Source organism: Pongo pygmaeus, chromosome 5 (assembly GCF_028885625.2).
Source record: "Pongo pygmaeus isolate AG05252 chromosome 5, NHGRI_mPonPyg2-v2.0_pri, whole genome shotgun sequence".
NCBI classification, from domain to species: domain Eukaryota; kingdom Metazoa; phylum Chordata; class Mammalia; order Primates; family Hominidae; genus Pongo; species Pongo pygmaeus.
Genome location: NC_072378.2, coordinates 107418142 through 107441532, shown reverse-complemented (window position 1 = coordinate 107441532; position 23391 = coordinate 107418142). Strand labels below are relative to the sequence as shown.

General features: G+C 42.3%; 1 protein-coding gene across 3 annotated transcripts in view; it reads right to left on the bottom strand.

Annotated features, from left to right (window-relative positions):
* Positions 1-17472, bottom strand: part of SOBP (sine oculis binding protein homolog) — a 145486-nt gene extending 128014 nt beyond the window's left edge. The window contains exons 1-3 of one of the 3 annotated variants that reach the window (XM_063666487.1): positions 16865-17472; positions 3555-3693; positions 935-1120 (exon numbers count right to left, since the gene is read on the bottom strand). In XM_063666487.1, the coding sequence (XP_063522557.1) occupies positions 935-1120; positions 3555-3693; positions 16865-16960 (421 nt within the window). In that variant the 5' untranslated portion in view covers positions 16961-17472. The remainder of the gene's footprint in view (positions 1-934; positions 1121-3554; positions 3694-16864) is intronic. The other 2 variants (XM_063666486.1, XM_054491551.2) reach the window with 2 other exon arrangements.
* Positions 17473-23391: the final 5919 nt, after the last annotated feature.

Here is a 23391-nt window from a genome sequence, read left to right as displayed (position 1 = left end):
TAGCACCACTGCTCTCCAGCCTGGGCGAGAAGAGCGAAACTCTGTCTCAAAAAAAAAAAAAAAAAATTTAAATCTCAAAAAAAATCTCATGATGTTTTAAGAAAGTTTACAAATTTGTGTTGGGCCACGGGTTGGATAAGCTTAATCTAGGTGGTTTCTCTAATGGATTTAGAGGAAGGCATGTTGAAGAACAAGCCTGCCTCATGCCCTTTTACAAAACTATCCCTCTCCTCAGAAGACCCCAGAGGAAACGTGGCCCTCCTTGTGCACCACCCAGTTGAACCATGGTTACTTTTTTTTTTTGAGATGGAGTTTTGTTCTTGTTGCCCAGGTTGGAGTGCAGTGGCGTGATCTCGGCTCACTGCAACCTCTGCCTCCCAGGTTCAAGCGATCTTTCTGCCTCGGCCTCCCGAGTAGCTGGGATTACTAGCTAATTACTAGCCCGCCACCACACCTAACTAATTTTTTGTATTTTTAGTAGAGATGGGGTTTCATCATGTTGGCCAGGCTGGTCTCAAACTCCTGACCTCGGGTGATCCACCCGCCTCGGCCTCCCAAAGTGCAGGGATTACAGGCCAACCATGGTTACTTTTTTTCTTGCTAAACAGTCATTATCTTATTTTTAAAAACCATTTTATCTTTTTTTTCTCATTTAAACAGGTGATTTCAGAGAAGGAAAATAACTTTGTTTTGTAGTCAGTGGTAGAAAAGGTTTACTGTCAGCTGAAAGTTTATAGCCTAAGTAGTAGTAGGTAGGGAAATTTTCTTAATGTAACAGTAATACTCTAAGTAATGCCTGTATTAACATTTCTTACCTATAAGGTCCCTAAAACAGCCTCTACCAAAGTTAACTTGAGCATTTAATAACTCTTCATAAGATAGTTAAAACACTTTCTATGAATTGTTATCACTGAAAACACCAGTAGTGACTTACCTGCTGGTGGCTTTATGAAAGGTGGTGGAATTAAAGGTACAATAATGGGCACATTGCCATGATCCTTTGACCCTGCAGGTGAGTCACTGAGTCCATTTCCAGTGGCAAGCCCTGAATAGCCTGTGCTTATATTGTATGGTGAAATAACACTGTCCTCGGGTAATTTTGGTTTTGGCAAAGAATTTTCTGTAAAAGAAAAAAATCATATTCATTATGACCAAAGAACGTAATGCAGTAGACTTAAATTTTTCCTTATTTTGTCAAGTAAAATGGCCATGAACCCAACATATTTTTTCTTGCAAATCTTTAAACAATGTACTAGAACTCCACAGTTCATCCAGGAACTTTTTAGTGTGGTTACCATAAATTTCCAATGGGCTCCTTTATAATTTGCTCCACTATAATAGCTAATATTCCAGTTGAATCATGGTGATAAATTTTAGCACTGTAAAATTCCATAGAAAATTGAGAGGTGGTGGCTGGGCGAGGTGGCTCACGCCTGTAATTCCAGTACTTTGGGAGGCCAAGGAGGGTGGATCGCCTGAGGTCAGGAGTTCAAAACCAGCCTGGCCAACATGGTGAAAGCCCGTCTCTACTAAAAATACAAAACTTAGCGAGCATGGTGATGTGTGCCTGTAGTCCCAGCTACTCGGGAGGCTGAGACAAGAGAATCACTTGAATCTGGGAGGCAGAGGTTGCAGTGAGCTGAGATCATGCTACTGCACTCCAGCCTGGGTGACAGAGCAAGACTCCATCTCAAAAAACAAAAACAACACAAAACAAAACAAAACTGAGAGGTGGCTAGGCGCAGTGGCTCAGACCTGTAATCCCAGCACTTCAGGTGGCCAAGGCGGGCAAATCACTTGAGGCCAGGAGTTTGAAACCAGCCTGGCCAACATGGTGAGACCCCCGTCTCTACTAAAAATACAAAAATCAGCCAGGCATGGTGGCGCATGCCTGTAATCCCAGCTACTTGGGAGGTTGAGGCACGAGAATCGCTTGAACCCAGGAGGCGGAGATTGCAGTGAACTGAGATCGCGCCACTGCACTCCAGCTTAGGTGACAGAGCAAGACTCTGTCTCAGAAAAAAAAAAAGAAAGAAAAGAAAAGAAAATTGAGAGGCAATTAACCTTTTTTTCCATGTACAACGTGATATACAGCAAGCATAGCTCTCTGGCTACCAGGAGAAAGCCTAAAACGTGCCCTCCAGCATTGTAACTAGGTCCCACTGTATTATAAACTTGTATCGTAATATAATCACATGAACCAATGAGAAAGAAGCAGGGAAGAAAACTGATGCTTCATAAGGTATTGATAATACCCATTAAAAAATAAAAATAAAAATTTTAAAAACTTACAACGATATGAGCTTTGTGCATCGTATCCTTGCATATGAATCACTTAAAAAAACAAATGAACAAAAACCTCAACGATGGAAAACAACTTTTTCCTTCTAGTAGCATATCCTGGCATGCTGTATGTTCCCCAGAAGCAAAGATTATTACCTAGGCTAAGTATTATATGAGCTATTAGTTTACAGAATACAAACTCATGACTTGCATTTTTCATTTACAGTGAAATTGATGATACTATCTCTGTAGCATGATGTGTACAATTTCATAGTAAGCTTAACATAAAATTTGTCATGTACATTCAATTCCACTTGCCTGCAGGGCAGCTCAATTACATTTCCTTGCTTGGCATATAAGAAGGGACAGCTCTATCTTAAAGACTGGAAATAAAATGTTTGAACAGGTAGTTTATGCCAACAGATTTTGAATGCAACGCAAATATTGATCAAATTGCCAGTGATGATGTACAATTTGTTTTACCCACATTTTATTAAAGTTCCCTAAATGGGTTGCTTCTTCACATACTTCTCTTTTCTTTGACAAGCAAGCTCTCATTCCTAATTTAGGTTCATAAATTCAGTATTCATACAGACTTTCCCCATGAGATATCTGGCACTGCTACCCACTGGTAGAATCAGTGTTAATTCAGCTCTGCCAAGGCTCTGTAATTTTCACTCTTTAGCTGGGCTTTGATTAAAAAATTCTTAAAGAGTAATATAGGCTCTAATCATCTACCACTCTCTTACTCCTCTTTTTGCCCTATTCAAGTGTGTGGGGGCAGGGAAAGAATGAAAATGTCAAGCAAAACAAAAATAGTAATTCCGTTTAGATTTCCCACTGAAAAAAAGGAAGGAGGATTACCAAACTAACAGTGAATCTCTCTAGCAGTCTGAAGATCTAAACCTAACATTTCACTTAACAGAAACCCCAGTCCCCAACAGTTGATGATCTATCAAAGGGATCAGGAAACTCTAGTTAGCAAACATTGTCCCTTTCTTTAAATCTGTATGCAGGACCATGGCGCTTAGGTCGCTAGTCCTTGTCTAGTTCTCCCATTGCTGGGAGGAGATTAAGCTGTGTCTATTTTTGTTTTATGTTGTTCTTTTATATTCTGCAGAATTCTGCTTATGGGAAAGCACTATTGGGGATGTATGTTTAAATCAACCATTGGCATAATCAACAAAATGAGTCCCAAAGCAACTCAATTCTGACAGGTTGAGATAGTTAATCCTTCTTTGCATGAACAAAAGGACATTAAATGTCATTACCTTTGAGAACAGAAATGTGCTGCCGGCTCTCCCCATCTGTAGGGTAGCTCCTAAATTCGATATCTTCACCATCTTTTAATTCAACCTTATCATAGCCATACCAGCCAAGGAGTTCATTCATGGTGTTTTCTGCAAAGTTCTGAAAGAGAAGCATAGGCTACTACTTATTTCTATAATCAATAACTACTTGAAAAGAATGCATAAATTGAATTCTGCTTGTCCTACCCCATTTATTTGCTGCCCTGCCTCACTTCCCCTAGTGTGGTGTTCATTTTTCAAATCATGTTCAAAAACGATAATGTTTTTAAATCTTAGGATGATGCATTCAATTATGACAGGGCTTCCGATATTTGTAATTTAAAGATAATAGGACAAAAAAGGTACTATATTTGTTAGTTTTGCCTATGAACAGGAAGTCATATTTTAGCATATTAGTCTATAAAATCTATATCCAATATCAATACAAAAATATGGGGGAGGTGAATCACAAAAACAGCTAAGAAAACATTTTGAAGATGAAAACAACCTTTTGGGGTTCAGATCAATTTAAATTAAAATTGCTTTCTGATTTAGGTGTTGTTTTCTTAAGATTTATCGCGGATAACGCCAAATTTCAACAAAGAAAAATTTCACAATTGTTAACAGTACCATACAGAAAGCTAGGTTACAATAGGTTACAAGGGTCTTTCTTTTTTATTTTTTTCCTTCTGCAAGAGTTTTTTCAAAAATCAGGCCAGGCACGGTGGCTCACGCCTGTAATCCCAGAACTCTGGAAGGCTGAGGTGGACAGATCACTCGAGATCAAGAGTTCAAGACCAGCCTGGGCAACATGGTGAAACCCCTTGTCTACCAAATATACAAAAATCAGCTGGCCCTGGTGGCACACACTTTTAATCCCAACTACTCGGGAGGCTGAGGCAGGAGAATCGCTTGAACCTGGGAGGCAGAGGTTGCAGTAAGCTGAGATCACGATACTGCACTCCAGCCTGGGCAACAGGGCAAGGCTCCATCTCAAAAAAAAATTTTTTTTTAAAAATCAATGCATAAGTTTTCTTTATAAATTTCATTAGTGACAGGTTCTTTTTCCATAAAATCTAAGGTCACTAAGATTGTCTTCTGACAAGTAACATAAAAGTACCAAATAACTTTAAAGTTACTAGCCAGCCCATTTGGGATAATGTATGAAAGTATTTTATGAACTATAAATCAATACATAAATGTAAGATAATATCACTGTTGCTGTTGTTATGGATATCGTACTTTGAAAATAATAAGTATAATTGGACAGACTTAATATCTTATATTAAAGTGACTATATCTTTTTACCTTATCAATTGCTATATCTGGAAACAAGATGTAAGACTCTGCGTGTTAATGATTTTAATGCTTATGTGTGCCTTAAACATTCCTATCTCACAGGGAACCACGAGCTTCCTAAGCTTAGCCAGAAAAACTATATATTCTAACCTTCTTTGTGGCTCAAAGAATCTTTTATTATCCTTCTTACAAGCTGTCATTTCTGAATTACACTACGATATATAATTTATATACCTGAAACAAAGCGCCAAGGCTAAGCCAGAGTGTGCACAGTCTCAACATGTGAGTTCCGTGTTTTCTTGAATTTCACGACTTTAAATTTCAGCAGGGGTAGCACAAAAATAAAAGACATTACACTACTGACTCCACAAAAACAAACCTGGCATTTCAAACTACCCACAGGATGCTAGATTTTTTGCTTTAGTACCCACTTAAGCTCTGAACTCCAACTGGGTCAATCAGTGATGGTACAGTGCATTAACAATTAAGAAAAAACTAGCCAGATTGATTCAGTGTTACCATCTGCAAGGCCAACAGTCAGTCATATCAAGCTTTAGTGAGGCATTTATTCTCTCTGATGGCTGGTCGTGTCCACATTAAATAGATATTCTTTTCATGAATGGACAAAGATATGATCAATATGAATAATAAGCTCAGCAACTTTAGGAATATCACTGAGGAGGATTCGGTTGAACGCTGCCCCACTCAATCAAAAGAGATCCCTTTAATGAGGCATCAGTCTCCCCAACACCTAATTTCTTTCACTGAGATGAGAGCCTGACTTGAGAATGACAATCCCTAGGCACACAAATAGAGGTCCTCTATCAGTGGTCTCGCAGCAGAAATCTCCAAGGATAAGGCTTATACTTTTCATCAAAAAACCAATTCCCAACAGCATTAAAAGCCAAATGCAAGCCATCCTATTGGTCTGTGTGCCATCTGCCCCAATCTCTAAGAAAACTGTGCCAAGACAGAACATCTTTTACATATATCCTAGTGACTATATCCAGTTTCATAGACCGGTCATCTATGGGTGCCACTTTCTCCTGTTTCTGTCTAGCCTCTGAAGTCACACAAAGGCTACGAATGCATAATCATGGAGCAACCCCCTAGCCAAGGATACAGATTTGTTTTAGTCCAGCTGCAAATCCATTCAGCCTTTCAGAACCAGTTCCAGGAATGGGATCCAGAAGTTTTAGACATTTGGGCAAAAACTGAAACCTCAGTTGGAATATTAACACCAAATTCACATTATCTGGGCATCAAAACTGCATCAGTTTAGTTTATGGTTTGTGCTGAAAAGTCAGAGGCTTCATGGAACAATCAATATGAACTTGATCTATTCCATGATTTTCAAGTTACTATAAATGTCAGGGTAAATAAACTCTAAAACATTCCCTTTTTTGTCATGGAAAATAAAAATAAACACCTTAATGTTTTGATATATTGCTACAAAAGCAGAAAACAAAGATTTATAAAACTTCAAGCCATAAATCTCAAAGCTTTCATGAAAGGGGCAAGATGAAAGAGAGAAAACGAACATCAAAGTTTTTTGTAGTACAGCTACAAGAAACGACTATTACTTCTGTTGTATACTCTATTGTATGAAGAAGCCAAAGGACTCCAAGGAATCAAAAATTTAAAAATTTAAGGCCGGGTGTGGTGGCTCACGCCTGTAATCTCAGCACTTTGGGAGGCCAAGGCAGGCGGATCACAAGGTCAGGAGATCGAGACCATCCTGGCTAACATGGTGAAACCCCATCTGTCTCTAACAAAAATACAAAAAATTAGCCGGGAGTGGTGGCGGGCGCCTGTAGTCCCAGCTACTTGGGAGGCTGAGGCAGGAGAATGGCGTGAACCCAGGAGGTGGAGCTTGCAGTGAGCTGAGATCACGCCACTGCACTCCAGCCTGGGTGACAGAGAGAGACTCCGTCTCAAAAAAAAAAAAAAAAAATTTAAAAAATTTAAATTTCAAGGTGAAGTTTGATGCTAGATGTCACAGGAGTTCATTATGGTGCTAAACCAAAGTAAATAAAATAAATTTTTAATGTTATCATCCAAGAAACATACTCTTTTTCCTTTTCCTTTTTTTCTTTTTAGACAGAGTCTCACTCTGTGGGCCAAGCTGGAGTGCAGTGGCACGATCTTGGTTCACTGCAACCTCCACCTCCTGGGCTCAAGTGCCTCAGCCTCCCAAGTAGGTGGGGAGTACAGGCGCAAGCCACCATGCCCGGCTAATTTTTCTATATTGTAGAGACGGGGTTCACCATGTTGGCAAGGCTGGTCTCAAACTCCTGACCTTAAGTGATCCACCTGCTTCGGCCTCCCAAAGTGCTGGAATTACAGGTGTGAGCTACTGTGCCTGAAGAAACATAATATATTCTAAGAGACATGAATTTAATGTTTATGGCCTATAAAGATTTTCAAGTCTTTCTAGCAGAGAATTCCAACAGTTACTTTTCAGCATTTTTTTGTACTATTATCCCTTAAAAAGGAATTTCCTATTAAAAAAGTTATTCATTTCCTGTTTCATATATACATATACATGTGTTTCATATACATATATATGTGAAAAACAATAAAGGTAATAGTAGTTAAAATGCAGAGAGATTTTTGAGATAAGGATGTTCAGTAATAAAACAAGCCACTGAACTAAGGCAGGTTATGAAATCTGCCTCCCTCAAAATCTTTACCCAGCATTTCTCCTGAAGACCTAGGGCAGGAAATGAAGCAGAGTCTCTTAAGAGTCCCTCCCAGTTTTAGGATTCTGTAAAATCAAAGAACTTCTACTTATATAAGAAATAAAATACCTTTTGCAAAGAAACTTCATAATTACAGTGATCATACCTCATGAATTTTACTGAGTCACTATTTCAAATATTTTATCATTGCTCCCATAAATCATCAAAATGTGCCAGAGAGTTCAATATTTTGGCATCTGAACTACATTTTGCAGACTGCTTCTTGCCCTTGGAAGTGACACAAAAATCATCTCTCAAACCATGTGGTCCAATTTGGGTTTGGAAAATAGGTCACTGCAATTATAATAATGTCTAATAGTCTTATAGCACTTTACAGTGTTTCTATATCTTTTAATTCTCCTGATCCTTTCAATAACCCTATGTGTTAGGTATTTGATTTCCACAATAAACTTTTGGTGAACCTATATGACATCCTCTTTTTACGACAGAAAATTAGAGCATCAAGAAGGTAAAAGACAGGCATGAGAGATCTAGTAAAGTCAAAACTAAAATACATATCTTCTAATTCTTAAGCCAGGTCTTTTTCTATTATAAATTCTGTACTTCCCAATGTATCCGCAATTCCAAAGAAGCTACCTCCCGGACCAATCAAAGAGCTGCAAAGATATCATGCAAAAGGATGTCAATATCATATATAAAGAGATTTCTAAACATATCTACTTATGTTGAGACTTTGCTTGCTTTTGGATTTGATCATTGACCTCTAGTTTCCTTAACAGGGGTGCTCAAAATTCACAATTAAAATGGAATCTCCTCATTTCACAATGTTTTGATACTACATCTGACTCTAATTGCTTTGTACTTCTAATATCTAATTTCCCTGCTTCTTTCCTTCCCTCTCCAATTCTCCTCTCTCACCTCCAGTGTTCATAAGGAAAAAAGGCAATCCTAACATTTAACCTGAAAGCATGATCTCTTCTGAGAATTAAAACAAAAACAAAAAAAGGTCACAGAAAGATAGGTGGAAACTAAATTTTACTATGTCTTTACTCCTCCTGAGTTCTTCCTATACCAGCAAAATAATTTTTGTTGGATCTTAACTGCCAGGATATTCACCAAACACCTTCCTTATTCAATTGGAAGTACTGTACAAATGTCAAAGTTCAACCTACATGATTTTTTTTTCTTTCTGAGGAGCTGTGAATGACACTACGTGATTTTTGATTGAACATTTTACCAGGTAAATAATAAACAGTTGACTTCAAAACACTGAAAATAGCAGTAATCACAAATTCGCAAAATACCTCTGAAACACAAGTACTTCAAAATCTTCAAAAAGAACTGGTGATTTTATTTATTTTGAAAACAACAAGTAGATTTTAAAACACAGATACTGATTTTTTCATACCAGGCCTTGCAAAACTGAATGCCAATGTGTTTTCAAATTTGTATTCTACCCAAGACAGCAGGAAGTATTCAAAGAGCCCCCAATCACTCACCCAATGAGGGGCAAGTCATGCCCTTCCCCTCCCCATAAACATAATTCCCATTTTCACAGCCAAGTCCCAGTTCTAGTAAAATATGTCACCTATTCCAAAAACAATGTAAGTTACTTGAGGGTAGGAACCTTTAATTTCATTTTATGCCTCACCTAACACAATGCTTAGCACTTAATCCAGTCACAAATATTTATTTAAATGCAGTTACAGAGAAATGATCAAATAAAATTCAGGAAAACCTAATTTTAAAAATAAATATGTAAAAGCTTAAAAATTATAACACGTAGTATTAGTAAGCACTCTCATGCTATTGGAAATTTAAATTGCTACAACTGTTAGAAAAAGTAATTTGACTCTATGCATTAAAAGCCTTAAAATTGTACATACCTTTGACTTACCAATTTTACTTCTAGGGACTGTTGAAACTATTCTAGGAAAACAGCTATGGAAATATGCATGTTCCAGCATTGTTTTCTTAGAAACAAACTAAATGCCAAACAATAGGAATCTTAGTTAAATAAATTACAGTTTGGTCATATAATGGAATACTATTTTGCCACTAAAATATATACTGTAGATAAATTTTTATTGCCATGAAAAGCTATTAACAGTATATTAGGTTTTAAAAGGAAGGTTAGTATAGTATGAGATCTTTTTTTTATAAAAACTATATATCACATATAGAGAAAGGGCATGAAAAGACATATATCAAAATGTTGACAGTAATTGTGTCTGGGTGGGAAAATTACAGGCTTTGTTTTTCTTTTTGCTTATTTTTATTGCCTACTCTACTATTTTTGTCATGTCCATGTATTATTTTCATAAAAATAAAACACTAGTTTTAATTAAAAATTAACACATAGTCTCAGTCATAGACAATTACATCAGCTATAGTCACAGTCCTAATGACAATAAAAAGGATTTGTTGGTTACATTACTTAACTTCAAAACATTCTGACACTCATTATCCAAGAAAGTGGAGCACATGAGAAACGCTTTCAAAGGAAAAAGAAACTCCCAATTCCAAACAATTTATAAAGTATGCGGGAAAAATGCTACTATCTCTGCTAGTTAAGGTTATGAATAGTAGAATGATGGTTATTTCTGAAAAACATTTTATCTCTCTTTCCATCTCCATATGCTCTGACTTACTTCTGGAGTAGATATCTATTAAGCATCATTGGACTCATTAAGAGAGATAAAGAAAGGGAATCTGCAGAAGACAGGCAGAAGCCTTGTTCAAGTTCCAGAGTGAAGCAGGAATTGAATCTGGTTAGAAGTCAGTTTCTAGCTCTACTCTCAGGCCTGGCCCAGGGCTGAGTCTGAGCTGTCTTTCTTAACACAGACCCAATGGATCAGTTTTATTTTATGGTTCTGCCAAGAAAAAGGTCATGACATAAAATTTAAATAGTGCAAAAGAAATATTTGAAGAGCCCTTTGCAGATTACAAAGTACTTCCTCATTCATGATCCCACTGGATCCAATGGTATAGTTAGGATGAGCCACCCCCACAGATGACCCACTAGAGGGTCATCAATGTGCATGAAATAGTAAGGGTGGCCAGATTCCCACTCAGTGCAGACTTTATATACTGAACCCTGCTGTTTTTACCTGAACTACAGCTTTTGAGCCTGAAATTCTTTGAAGATGGTTCCTATGATCCATTTTGGTTCATTTTGCAGAATTGCTCTTAGCCACAACACAATGATTTTAATGCAGAGGACACATCATTAACACTAATACCCAACTCTGACCTGGAACAGGCTGGAAAAGAAAGTCTTACTCTCTTATTGATATATCCTAAATTGGATGGCTATATAATTGGCATATGAAACCAAAATCATGTGGTTCTGCATATAAAATGTATGGTGTTTTACTGTCTCGTCGTGATACAGAGCAGATAATCATGTCCCCACATTTTAATCTGCTGCCAGGACATCAAATGTCCTAAAAAGGTCAAATAAATGCTGTGAAATTGTGAATACCAGCCCTCAGGCTAACACTGTGGCAGGCATGGCAGGTGTACAGCTGTGTGCAGCTGTGTCCTTTCACAGCTGCAGAACTGCCTTAAAAAATCACCAAGACTTGTTACATTGTTTTCCTGTCTGTGCCAAAGTCACTGGCCTTAATGCAACACAGAGTTCCACAGGCCTTTGGTTATATAAGAGATATTAACACCCATCGGTCTACAGATCCTAAAATATACATTCAGCAAATCTCACTTACCACATGCTTTCGTGTCTGTTACATGTTTCAATTGGCACTATCAAAAACAAAGTCTTCTGTTGTTTTTTTTTTTTTTGTCCTCTTCTAACCTGTAATATCCCCTCTCCTTCAGGAACATATTCAATAATCTTATTAGCTTGAGAGTACAAATGTGGCTGAATTCCCATTCCACAAGAGGAAGTTTTAGACTTTAGGGATTTTGATGATATACCTTCTACTACTTCTAACAATTTTGTTAAGTATAAAGACTCAGTAAATAAAAGGGAATTTTATATAAGATATAAAAAGTTTGGTTACCCTAACAAGAGACTACCTTTTCCTACAACTCTCCCTTTTAGAGAGCCACTGTGCTCACTAATATTTGCCCTTTTTTAAGGCCCTGTTTTTCACTTTCCTTTAAAAATTCTGTTACCTCTTGGTTTCTATAAGTCTGTCTTTCACACAAGGAGAGTAAGGCTTGGCTTCTCAGAGCAGTGCTTGGCAAGCACAGAGGCAGGAAACGCAGAAGGGAATGAGTCTGTCAGACTCATTTTCTTCTAGTTCAAATGTTTATTTCAGATTCGAGAGGAAGTGGAGTGGTTCCTTTCCATTTCCTCGTCTCTGGACTCTGCGAGTTGTATAAGTAAGTCTAGAGAATGACGCTCTACCGTACATCACACCAGTTCATGGATGGAGAAAGAGACTCTTCCCAGAAAACTCCTGGTTTGAACAGACCATAATACATAACCATCCAAGCTCTCACAGGACAGTCTTTTATGGGTTTAGCGTGGAGCCTTTGGCAGGACAAGTGAGAGCAAGGCTGAAGGCTCAGGAACATCTTATACCTGCTCCCAAGAGGCCAGGGCTATGTGCCCACTAACATTAGTCCCCATCCCTGCCACGTGACACACCTGAGGCCACTGCTTAGAGAGGGGGAGTCTAACATAATTTATGAATGCCACAGTGGGATCTGGGGTCCTAAGTCCACTTTCTAAGTTCCTGAGAATTATGCTTCTGACACCAGGATAGAGTTTCAACTGCAAAACTTAAAATATACCTGTTTTAATAATGAGCCAATTTCCCAGGGCTATGTGCCCACTAACATTAGTCCCCATCCCTGCCACGTGACACACCTGAGGCCACTGCTTAGAGAGGGGGAGTCTAACATAATTTGTGAATGCCACAGTGGGATCTGGGGTCCTAAGTCCACTTTCTAAGTTCCTGAGAATTATGCTTCTGACACCAGGATAGAGTTTCAACTGCAAAACTTAAAATATACCTGTTTTAATAATGAGCCAATTTCAAACTTAAACATGCTGACTTTTCCAGTCCATGCTCTGATTTCTCTCTCTCTCTCTCAAAATCAAGCTATTTATCTCACCAGCTCGGCTCTGCAACTTGCTTTATTGTCTGTGCAATTGACACAGGTTATTTTTAATGCCAAATTGAGACCATCAGAAAACAAACTAGAAAATCCTGTGGTAAGTTTACTACTAAACTCTAACAGATGTGCCTGACTCAAATTGTAGGCATCAGGACTGAAGCGTAAATTTAGGTACAAATTACTTACTGAGAATATTTATAGACAGAAAACTTCTTCAGCAAAGTAGTATCTCTGACATTTAACTCAGATTCTCCTGTAGTTTAGCAATTGATAAAGAAGTTAAACATTGTAAGTGCACTAATTATGGTTTGTTTAGGAAAGTTTCCAGCACAGAATGCTTGATCTAATCATGCTGGTTTTGTCAAAGAATTTTAAAAGACAAAAATTGGACTCATAATCTCTACTCACAATTTGGATATTTTGAGTTGTATTGTTGTTTGGTAGCTACTGATCACAAAAGATCTATGTGCACAAAATACACATCCTTAAGAGCAACAATATTTACCTTACACATATATTTACGCTTACACATCCACTAGTAGAAGTTAGTTTTTATATTATATCTACTATGTTCTGGATGAACTCTTGAACCTAATTAACCTTCCCATATGTCAGAATTCCCTCCTGACATTCATTTATTATGATACATGTGAGCTAACAGTATATCTGAGACATATTACATTAGACACAATCACAATATTCACTTTAGAAACATATACGCTGCATTGCTGTCTGATTTTTTAAAATTCTACTAGCCACTAATTAAATAAGGCATACTAATTGTAAGTACATTGGTACAACCAGTCTTTCTAATCAGGAAAAACCAGGATAAGGGAAGAAGAAAAGGAAAGATAAAGAAACATTGTAAAGGTCATAGTGAGACAAACATTTCTACTTGAAGATATTTTCAGGGAGTACACTACAAGCAAGCTATGCCAAGTCATGTACTTTTCATACACAAAATTATATTGTATCAAATTTAAATTTGTTACAACTGCCATGTACATTAAACCAGTGATAACGAAAATGTAACTCAATATCTGATCTAGTGAAACAGCAACTAGTATTAGCTCTCAGCCACATGAAGACACTTTTCAATGCCATTACTGGTGTCAGCTAAACCTCAGCCAGTTTGTCTTCTCCAGCCATTTTAAAATAAATATATGACTATCTCAATTAGGAAATCTTGAAGGAAGTCTCTGTAATGAGGCAAGTTTGTTGCTCATTCTCAGTGCCCTGCATTTGCTGTACTTAAAATAGACACTTGCACCAATGTCCTTTCTATTACCCGAAGGGGGAAAAAAATCACATACACACCAGTCCTTTTTCTTTCAGCTCACAGAGAAGCAACTCAATCCAACCAGTGTTGAAACCTGAGTAGGTCACTGTACACCACGATAAAATTCCCTAATCCCTGAGCCAAATCTCCCTAAGGGGGGCCTCCTCCTGATCCTCCACTTCCCAGGCTGACTTTTCCATTTGCTCTCTCTTCTTTCCCCCTTTCATTTCCCCTACCTTCAAGCCTTGATATGTGATCCGAGGTGGGGGCTCAGGTTTCCGTTTTTACAGCTTAGGCCACGCTAGCTGTATACATTCCTTTCTTTCTGCCGGGCAGTGATTACTTACCAGGGCTTAGTTTACACTGGTCCAGATGAAAGCCGTTCAGATGAAGGCAAACACAGCCAGGCAGCTCCAGCGGCACCGATATGAAGCTGCACAAGGCCACATTGTGTTCTCGGTGACATTTTGTTGCACACATTTATATACAGGGCAACCAACTTGTTATGTTACTCTACACTTAAGATTCAGGGAGCTAGAGGAGTAACAGTATCATGATGTTTGGGGAGGGGTTTTGTTGATGTGATGATTAATATTAAAAACAGAAAGCTATTAAGGAGCTCAAAATAACCCTTCCACCTTTTGACTTTGAGAAACCACTTTTTAAGTGAGGACTTTTAGTGCTATTATATTAGAAGAATGCCTACTAAACAATTCCACTAGACTCTCAGGCATGGTATACTTGAACATGACTAAAATTTTTGGTTAGGGGTATTTTACTTTGGTCCAAAGCAGAGAGAAAATACTGATCCTACAGACAATTGAATTATTTGCTGTATAAAACTTCTTATTTAATGGTACTTTGGATTGAAAGGGTGAGGATTAAAATTTCAAATAGTGGGTGGTGATTTGGAAGGAAAATAACATTTTAAAAAGAGGAAATTCTGTGCACCAAGGTTAATTCCATACTTAGTCCTGCAGCATCGGCTAAAAATTGTGTAATTTTTCCCCTTCACACAATGTTGTTTTTGTTTCTTCCTCACCAGTTCAGACAAACATCTGTTATACTGTAGAAGGACAACTATCTCCCAAACCACGGAGTGCGCCTGCAGCCAAAATCAACAACGCGAGCCCCAAGCATCGAGCACAGTCAGCCTTTATATCCAGCCGGGATAACATTTCACATGTTTTGATTAAAATTAGCTAATTTGTAATTCTAGAACCTATGAAACTTAAAAGCTGCCATCCATATAGATCACATTAGGCAGGGTTTTAAAGGGCCAGAGCTCGTTGTGATTTCCTAGTGGCTTTCACCTCTCTGCCCTTTCCCCACCCCCAACCTAAAATGAAATGCAAAAGTAATCTGGAAATGCAGGACAGGAGGTAAGGGTAAGTGAGGAAGAATGGTTATTATGGACTGTTTGAATTTTCTTCCCATCAAAAAACAACAACTTCTACCGGTCTTAAAAAAAAAATAAAACTGTCCATCATTGGAATCAACGGTGGTTTTCATCATAAGAAACGGCATTGATTTCCAAGGCAAATCTCCCTTAACTCTCCGTTGGACTCATGCTGCACCTCATGCTTCCAGGTACTAAGTTCCTTATCCAGTAATAAAACCCCTAATTCTGATATTTAGGTTGCTTTTAAAAAGTAAAGCTAAGCATATGCACCTAGGTACGCATACATATATGATATATATCCATGCGTCCCCTGCTAAGCGTGAGCTATGATAGAAAATGCTTGTTCTAATGAAGAAAGCGTCAAAGCGCAATAAATTTGACTTACTTGCACACCATTTTCATCCAGTTTGTTTTTTAAATACAAACTGAACCAAAACTGGCCAAGTAGTAGTATTAAGCCACCTGGTAGTATTAAGGATTTCATGCAGAAGATGGGGAACAACAAGAAGACCGCAAAATGCAAACCTGCTACTTTTTGATGGCTCGCAGAAAAATAAATAAATTGTTTTAAATCAATAGAGACTCATGAAATCAACACAGAATAAAACCCTCGCCCAGGCAAAAGCCGCAACTTCATGGAAAATAAGGTGGTGGGGGGCAACGAGGGGGTCCGGAGCTGAGCGGTGCTCTTGTGCAATCGCTCTAACGCGAACAGCTGGAGCGCCAGGCTGCTGCGCTCTCCACCTCTGGTCCACCGCTGGCCTGGCGGGGAGCCCGGCCTCGCCGAGAGGACTCCGGGCCGGCCTTCGCGAACAATGGGCAGGCGCCCTGCAAAGGCCGCCCCTCAGACAGCTGTCCTCCAGCGGGGCTGGCCGGGGTCTGCCTGGCTGGGAAGTGAGGTAGGCAGAGGCGAGCGGGAGGCGGAGGCTGCCAGTGGAGAGGAGCGGGCGGGGCGGGCGAGGAGAGCGGTCAGGACCGTGCCCAGACCCGCGCCTCTCGGGCCGCAGCTCGCCGGGCACTAACGGGCTCTTCACGCCGTCGCAGCTGGTTGGTTGGGGGGAAGCGGGATTGAGGAGCAGGAGGGTGAGCTGGGGGAGAGGGGTGAAATAGAGCTCTCTCCGGGGTGCCCCGGCCAGGAGGCTCCTAACTTTGGAAGGACCCTGAGGATGATTCCCAAAAAGCGGGGAGAAACTGCACCGTCCACTGGGAAAGCCTCTTCCCCTGCCCACCGCCGCTCGGGTCCCCGGTGCCCTCGCCCTGAAACGCGTCCGTGCCAACCTGGGGTTCGTAAGGTTAAATAGTATGTGGTCCCCCCTCATCAAATCTGAGGTTGGCAACAATTTCGGGGATGCAGCCCTCGAGTTGGCCTCTGCTTTACACCTGGAGGAGGAGCGGAGCCGTTGTGGGCATCCTACAGAAACTGACAAGCGCGCCCCGGTACCCCCCAGATCCACACCACGGCCCACGGGGAGCGGGCGCAAGAAAGAGCTCAGTCTCCCTGGCCCCCGAGATCCAAAAATACCTTCATCTCCTCATTGATCTCCCTTTTCACTGGGTGAGCCGGCTTCCTGCTCCGTTTATTTTCGGGAGGTCTCCCTTCTTTCTCCATTTCTGCCATGTTTTTGTGTCTGGTTTCTGTGGAGATGAAATGGCTGCTGCCGCCGCCGGCGGTGGTGGTGGCGGCGGCGGCGGCGGTGGAGGTGGTGCTGATGGTGGCGAGGCTGGCGGAGGTAGCGGTGCTGGCGGGGCCGGGCCGAGCCGCGAGGGGGAGGGCGGGCGCCGAGAAGAGGGGTCTCTTCTAGCGGCGGAGGACGTCAGTGGCTGTCACGGGGAAGGGTAGTTCGAAGAGTCTCGGGGATGCCGCCGCCGCCGCCGCTCCGGCTCCTGCTGCCGCCGCCGCCGCCGCCGCAGCCAACGCCGCCGCTGCTGCCGCTGCCCCTGCCGCCCTCGCTGCCGCTGCCGCTCCCGCCGCCGCCGCCGCCGCCGCCGCCGGGCCGCATCCTCGGGGCCCCGTGGAGTCGTCAGCCATCTTCCGTCGCTCTGTCCGTCCGCATGGGCGCGGGGAGCGAGGGCCGGCGCGGAGAGCGGCCCCGGGCGTGCGTGCGCGGCTGTGTGTGAGCCCGGGAGAGCGCGCCAGCCCCGGCGCCCAGCGCCTCCCGCGAGCCGAGCCGGGGGCGGGCCGGGGGCCGGCGCGGGAGGAGGGGAGGGAGCGCGGCCGGGAGGGGGTCGGAGGGAGGGGAAAGGTGGGGGGGCAAGGACAGCCCCCCGGCTCTCGAGCGGGCGTGGCTTCCACCGTCACTGGATACGCGGATGCTGCGCGGCTCCGGGGGCTGCTCGCGGCCGCCTGTTCATCCGCGGCGGGCACGGGCGGCTCGCGGCGCCCCCCGCGGCCGCCACCTCCCCGCCACGCGCCAGGGGCGCCGGCGGCCGCTCCGAACCCAGCCCTGCTCCTCAGCTCCGCGACGTGGGCTGAGTTGCGTGTGGAGTTGGTTTTTGAGCCCGTCCTAGGAGCTGCTGAGGAAAAATGAATGGGGGTGAAGGGAGGAGGTTGGGCGGTGGGAAGTCGCGAGACCTGAGGTCGCCTGGCTAGAGGGCCGCCGTCCCCCGGGGAGGGTTGACTGAGCCTGCCGCCTCGGGGGTGCAACGCTGGGGTCTCGGGGAAAGGAAACCACAGCCCGGACGCGCTTCCCCCCACTGAGCTGCCAGGATAGTTTCCCCCTCCGGGGGCCACCGCAGAGTGCGCGGAGGCTGGAGACCCCTTGGAGAGATCCCCGCGCCCCGCCCGGCCGGTCCTCCACGCGGCGCTGCCTCGGACTGCAATGGCAATGAAGCTTTTGCCTCTCAAAGAACTACTTAGAAGTAGGACATCTCGGCCTTCAGCCCCTTGATTTCTTTTTCCCCTTGTTCCTTATGCCCTGCTTCAAAGTAACAGCTTTACGCGTGACCCCGCCTGCACCCTTATCTGGGTGCCCTGGGTTTCGCCCAAAAGGTTGGGCTGAGTGGGAGCTTCTGGGAGCGCACAGTCCCGCGTAGGGTCCCGCTCACCCGGAGCCCGGACGCCCTCGTCACGCCCCGGTGGGATCCTCCCCTCCTCGCCCGGTTGCACTTTCTCCTCCCGACTTCCCAGCTAGCGCCTGCCCTCCATGGAGCGGTGCTCACTCCCTCTGCGCTCACATGTCCCCTCTTTGGCCCTCTCCTGCCACGCCTGGGGCCGAGGTCTGATTGAGTCTGTGCCTGTCCCTGGGTTGAGGCATTGGGGATGACGGTTGGATGATGTTTCTGTGATACGCGCAGCTCTGAGCGCTCCCACACGTTGCAGAGGACACATTGACGTTCCCGGCTTCTCTTTCCCGCGCCGCGACACTTCATAATTACCTGACACAATGCGATATGGGGGTGTCCATTGTTCCACTGCATGTTACTGTGGAGTGTTCGTTATGACAGTGGTGGAACTTAAAAATTACACAATTTTTTTAAGTTCCTAAAAGAATGAATTCCGTGTGGGGATATGAGTAAGCTTTCCATTAAATCTCAGTTTGGCCTGTCAAACGAGGCTCATTCTGGGTATAACATCGCCTAATTTGCATTTTAGCATTGTTTTGTTTCTTAAATGTCACATTAGACATATATGGGCGTGTACGCAGGAGAGCTGAGTACCTCCACGTTGCCTATTTTGCATTTTAGCATCATTTTGTTTTTAATAAACGCCAACTTAAAAACATCTGGGAGTGCACCCAGGAGGGCTGAGTACCTCCTCCCTCCTGATTTCTTCTCTTCCCCGTCCCGGGGAGGCGAGGGGAAGCTGCACCCTGCTCCGCGTGGCTGCCTAGATCCTGGGCAAGCCAGGAGGCCAGAGCGAGCCAGGCTTTGCGCCTGCAAGGGGTCCGCGCGAGAAACACTTGCGCCGAGGAAAAGTTAAAATTCCGGGGACGCCCAAGAGTCAAGAGAGGAGGACTGATGAGGTTTTAGGGGAGTTTTGCAGTACAGGCGTCCTGTATTTGCGATTTTCCCAGTAGCTTCTGAGAACGTATCCAGGTACACTCAGGTCGTGAGCTGCGAGTCCTCTGGCCGGGTCTCAAAGCCCGCAGCAGTCCACGGCGCACCTATGACGACCCAATAACTCGGAGAGGAGCCTAAAGCTGTCGTAGCAACTTCCCCCCACTCCTGGAATGATAGTGCAACATTCGCCAATGTGTGAGTGGGTGTATTTTGCGGTGCGGAGTGTCTCCCTAATGCTGTTGCTGGGAGGGGGAGAGGAAGAGAGAGCCTTTTGGTTTTTTAAATTGAATTTCATCCAAAACATCTGATAAATAATACGTGGGTTGGAGAGTTGTTTTCTCTGTTTGATCCTGTTAGTCTTTAATGAGGGAAATAGTGAGAAAACTTTTGGGGGGGGCTTTTTAATATTCTAAAACTGTGGAAACATATGTTGTAAACTGTACGCAAAAAGCAGCTTTTTGTCTTCTGTAAACATATTTAAGTCCCCTCTGTTTCCTTTGGTGCTAGAAGCATTACAATTGATTAACTGTTGAGCAGCTGATATCAAATAGCAAGTTATATACCCCAAGTCCTAAGATACAGTTTCACAAGAATAAAATCAACAGAAAAGGTGAACTGTAGCCCAGAGTTATATTTAGAAGCAGCTATACTTGCTTTAAAGAAAATTACTTACTCTGTGATGGTTCAGGCATTTAATAAAAATAATGATATTAAACAGCCACCTGTTCCTTCACAAGCATATGTCCTTCAGAAAACTGAGGTGAGAACATTGTATTGAAATCCACAGTGCACATCTTTGGTGACAGAAAGAAGGCTCATAAAGTATATCTGAGGAAAACTTTTAGTCTAGAATGAACTTCAGAAGTAATGATGATTGTTACACCTTTTAATGACCCTACGTTTCTTCACATCTACTGTAGACGAAAACAATTATAACAGATGATGCTTTATGAATTTAGATATACCATGAGTTAAATAATGTTCCCTGAATAACTTCATAATCCATAAGAGTATAACTACACAGGTAGGAACAATACATTATACGCATTTCAGAAGAACCCCACTCCTGCTCCAATGACATATCTTTTTGCTCCCCAACCACTAGCACTCTCCTGCGTGCTTGCTTTCTCTCTCTATACCCACACATATCACCCAAGGCTCCAGACATGCAATTAATCCTCAATTTTCCCTCTACTACCCCTGCTAGTCATCAAGATGGGTACAGGACTGATCTTTCATACATTCCTCAGGTACAATTTTGTGACTTCTTTTACTGTTCAAGGCTAGTCTTGATGATCATTCTACCCTGATTCACCTAGAAAACACATTAGAGAGAAGATGGGAAGACCCCAGGGTGGTCTGCCTCAGGCCTCCAACCTCCACATTTGTTTCTTTGTTGTCTCCAAGGACACTCAACTCAGACCTAGTCCTCATGCCTGGTGAGGAATTAATAAACACTAGCTGATTGATTAGTATGACATAATAACAAACTTAAAAAGTTTTCCTGTATTATTGTTTGAAATTAATGTTTATCTTGAAAAGCTCTGTGATTTAACCAAATATGGGGATTAAAATATGTGAAATAATTACTATGCTGAACACATTGTAGTAATTATCTTCATTTAATAATTACAAAACTCTATGAGGCTGTTTCTACTATTATACCCCCATTTCACAGATGAGGAAACTAAGGCTTATATAAGCTGTTAAGATAAAAGCTATTGGCCGGGCGTGGTGGCTCAGGCCTGTAATCCCAGCACTTTGGGAGGCTGAGGCAGACAGACCATTTGAGGTCAGGGGTTTGAAACCAGCCTGGCCAACATGGTGAAACCCCGTCTCTACTAAAAATACAAAAATTAGCTGGGTGTGGTGGCATGCGCCTGTAGTCCCAGCTACTCGGGAGGCTGAGGCAGGAGAATCACTCGAACCCTGGGAGGTGGAGGTTGCAGTGAGCCTAGACTGCACCATTGCACTCCAGCCTGGGCGACAGAGCAAGTCTCCATCTCAAAAAGAGAGAGAGAGAGAAAAGCTATTAAGTATTGGGCTTTGAATCCGTAACTTTCTGCCCTACTCTAGGTTTGGAGCTCTTGACACTATGTTAATCTGCTTTTCTGAATTTCTTTAACAATCTGTATTTTATCGAATCTAAGGCCCACATTTTTCCCGTTTTAACATCTATAAGATTGTAATGCATCTTACACTGAGCTCTTAAAATTATAAATGGCATCTTTATTTCTCAATGGTATATAAAATATCAGTACATTTCTTTTTTTTTCTTTTTTTTTTTTTTTTTTGAGACAGGGTCTTGCACAGGCTGGAGTGCAGTGGCACGATCTTGGCTCACTGCAATCTCCACCTCCCGGGTTCAAGCAATTCTCCTGCCTCAGCCTCCCAAGTAGCTGGGACTACAGGCACGTGCCACCACACCCGGGTAATTTTTCGTATTTTTGGTAGAGACAGGGTTTCACCCTGTTAAGCCAGGATGGTGTCGATCCCGACCTCGTGATCTGCCTGCCTCGGCCTCCCAAAGTGCTGGGATTACGGGTGTGAGTCACCGCGCCTGGCAGTACTTTTTCCAAGCAGTGGTGTGTTAGGCTCCATTGGGTTGTACTGCAATAACAAATCATCAGAAAACCTCAGGGACTTAAAGGTTGCTCAAACAAAGTCAGGTGAAGATCTGTGTGACTCTCCACAGCAACTATCCTCCATGCGATGGCTTGGTACTGCCCATCCGTATCAACTGTGCTTCCACAGTCACTACTCTAGGGGAAAATAGAGCCCTGGAGGATCTCCCACCAGCAATTAAATGCTACAATCTTGTAGTGAGTGACATGTCACTTTTTCCTCTAATCCATTGGCTAGAATTAGTCACATGGCTCTGCCCAACTGCGAGGGAACCTAGGAAGTTTAATCCTTCCACGTCTCACAAAGGAGAGGAGAACTGGATATGGGTAAGCACGTCATGTTTGTTATGGGTAAGCACGTCATGTTTGTACCACAAAGGCATCTTCAGTTCATTAAAATATGGTCATGTCATTAGGGCCCATTAATATAAATTAAATATAAATATAAATTAATATAAATATTGGGAGTCTGTTTTATTCAAAACCAATGAGTAGTGCTTGGTCTGTGATTTGTTATATTGTATCTAAAACATACTTTTGAAGTTCATGTGAATGTTTAATTGCAAAGAACAGAATTCTAGAATCAATTTCAAAAATAACATGAAAGAGCACAACAGTAATGCCAGATTTTAACCAGGTGTCTATAGATGAGCTTCCAAGGCTCTGAAACTTCCTAAAATGCATTTTTTTCAGTCCACTTTTTTTCTGGAGAGTGAGTACATATCTGACATCATATTCTCAACTGAGGTTCATGATTTATTCATTCATTTATTCAACAAATATATACTGAGGTCCCGCTGTTCTGGGTGCTTGGGATCCAGCAGCAAATATGACAGACAAGTCCCAAAATTTTTGAAGCTTACAGTCTGGAAAGGGGACAACAAACAAGCAAACAAGTAACAAGAGAATTTTAAATCCAGACAGGTAACATAAAAGGACAATGTGATACAAGGTGGATATATTGGCAGTGTCTGCTTTAGCTAAAATGATCATGAAAGACTTCTCTGAGGAGAAATCTGACCTGAAACAGGGAAGATGAGAAGGAACTATCCATTCAGAGATTTTAGAATCCTAGAGAAAAGTGTTTTGGTCAGAATTTTAAAGGAGCTGAAGAATGGATATGCTCAGCATGTTTGAGAAGTTGAAAGGTATCTGGAATGTAGAGAACGAGAAGAAGAGTGGCAGAAGAAGGAGTGAAAGAGGAATGCAGAGGCCGGATTGTATGAAGCCTGCAGGTCATGGTAAGGGCTCAGGATTTTATTTTAAGTGCACTGTGGACAAATGCACAGTGGAAAGACACCCTTCTTTGCACTATTTGTATGTGTGGGTCATCTGGCCATCATTAGCTCTGTCAACCCAGCTGGGCACACATCTAAGTGGGGTCCCCTCCCCCCCTTGCTGTTCCAAGAACATCTTGGCCCCCTTT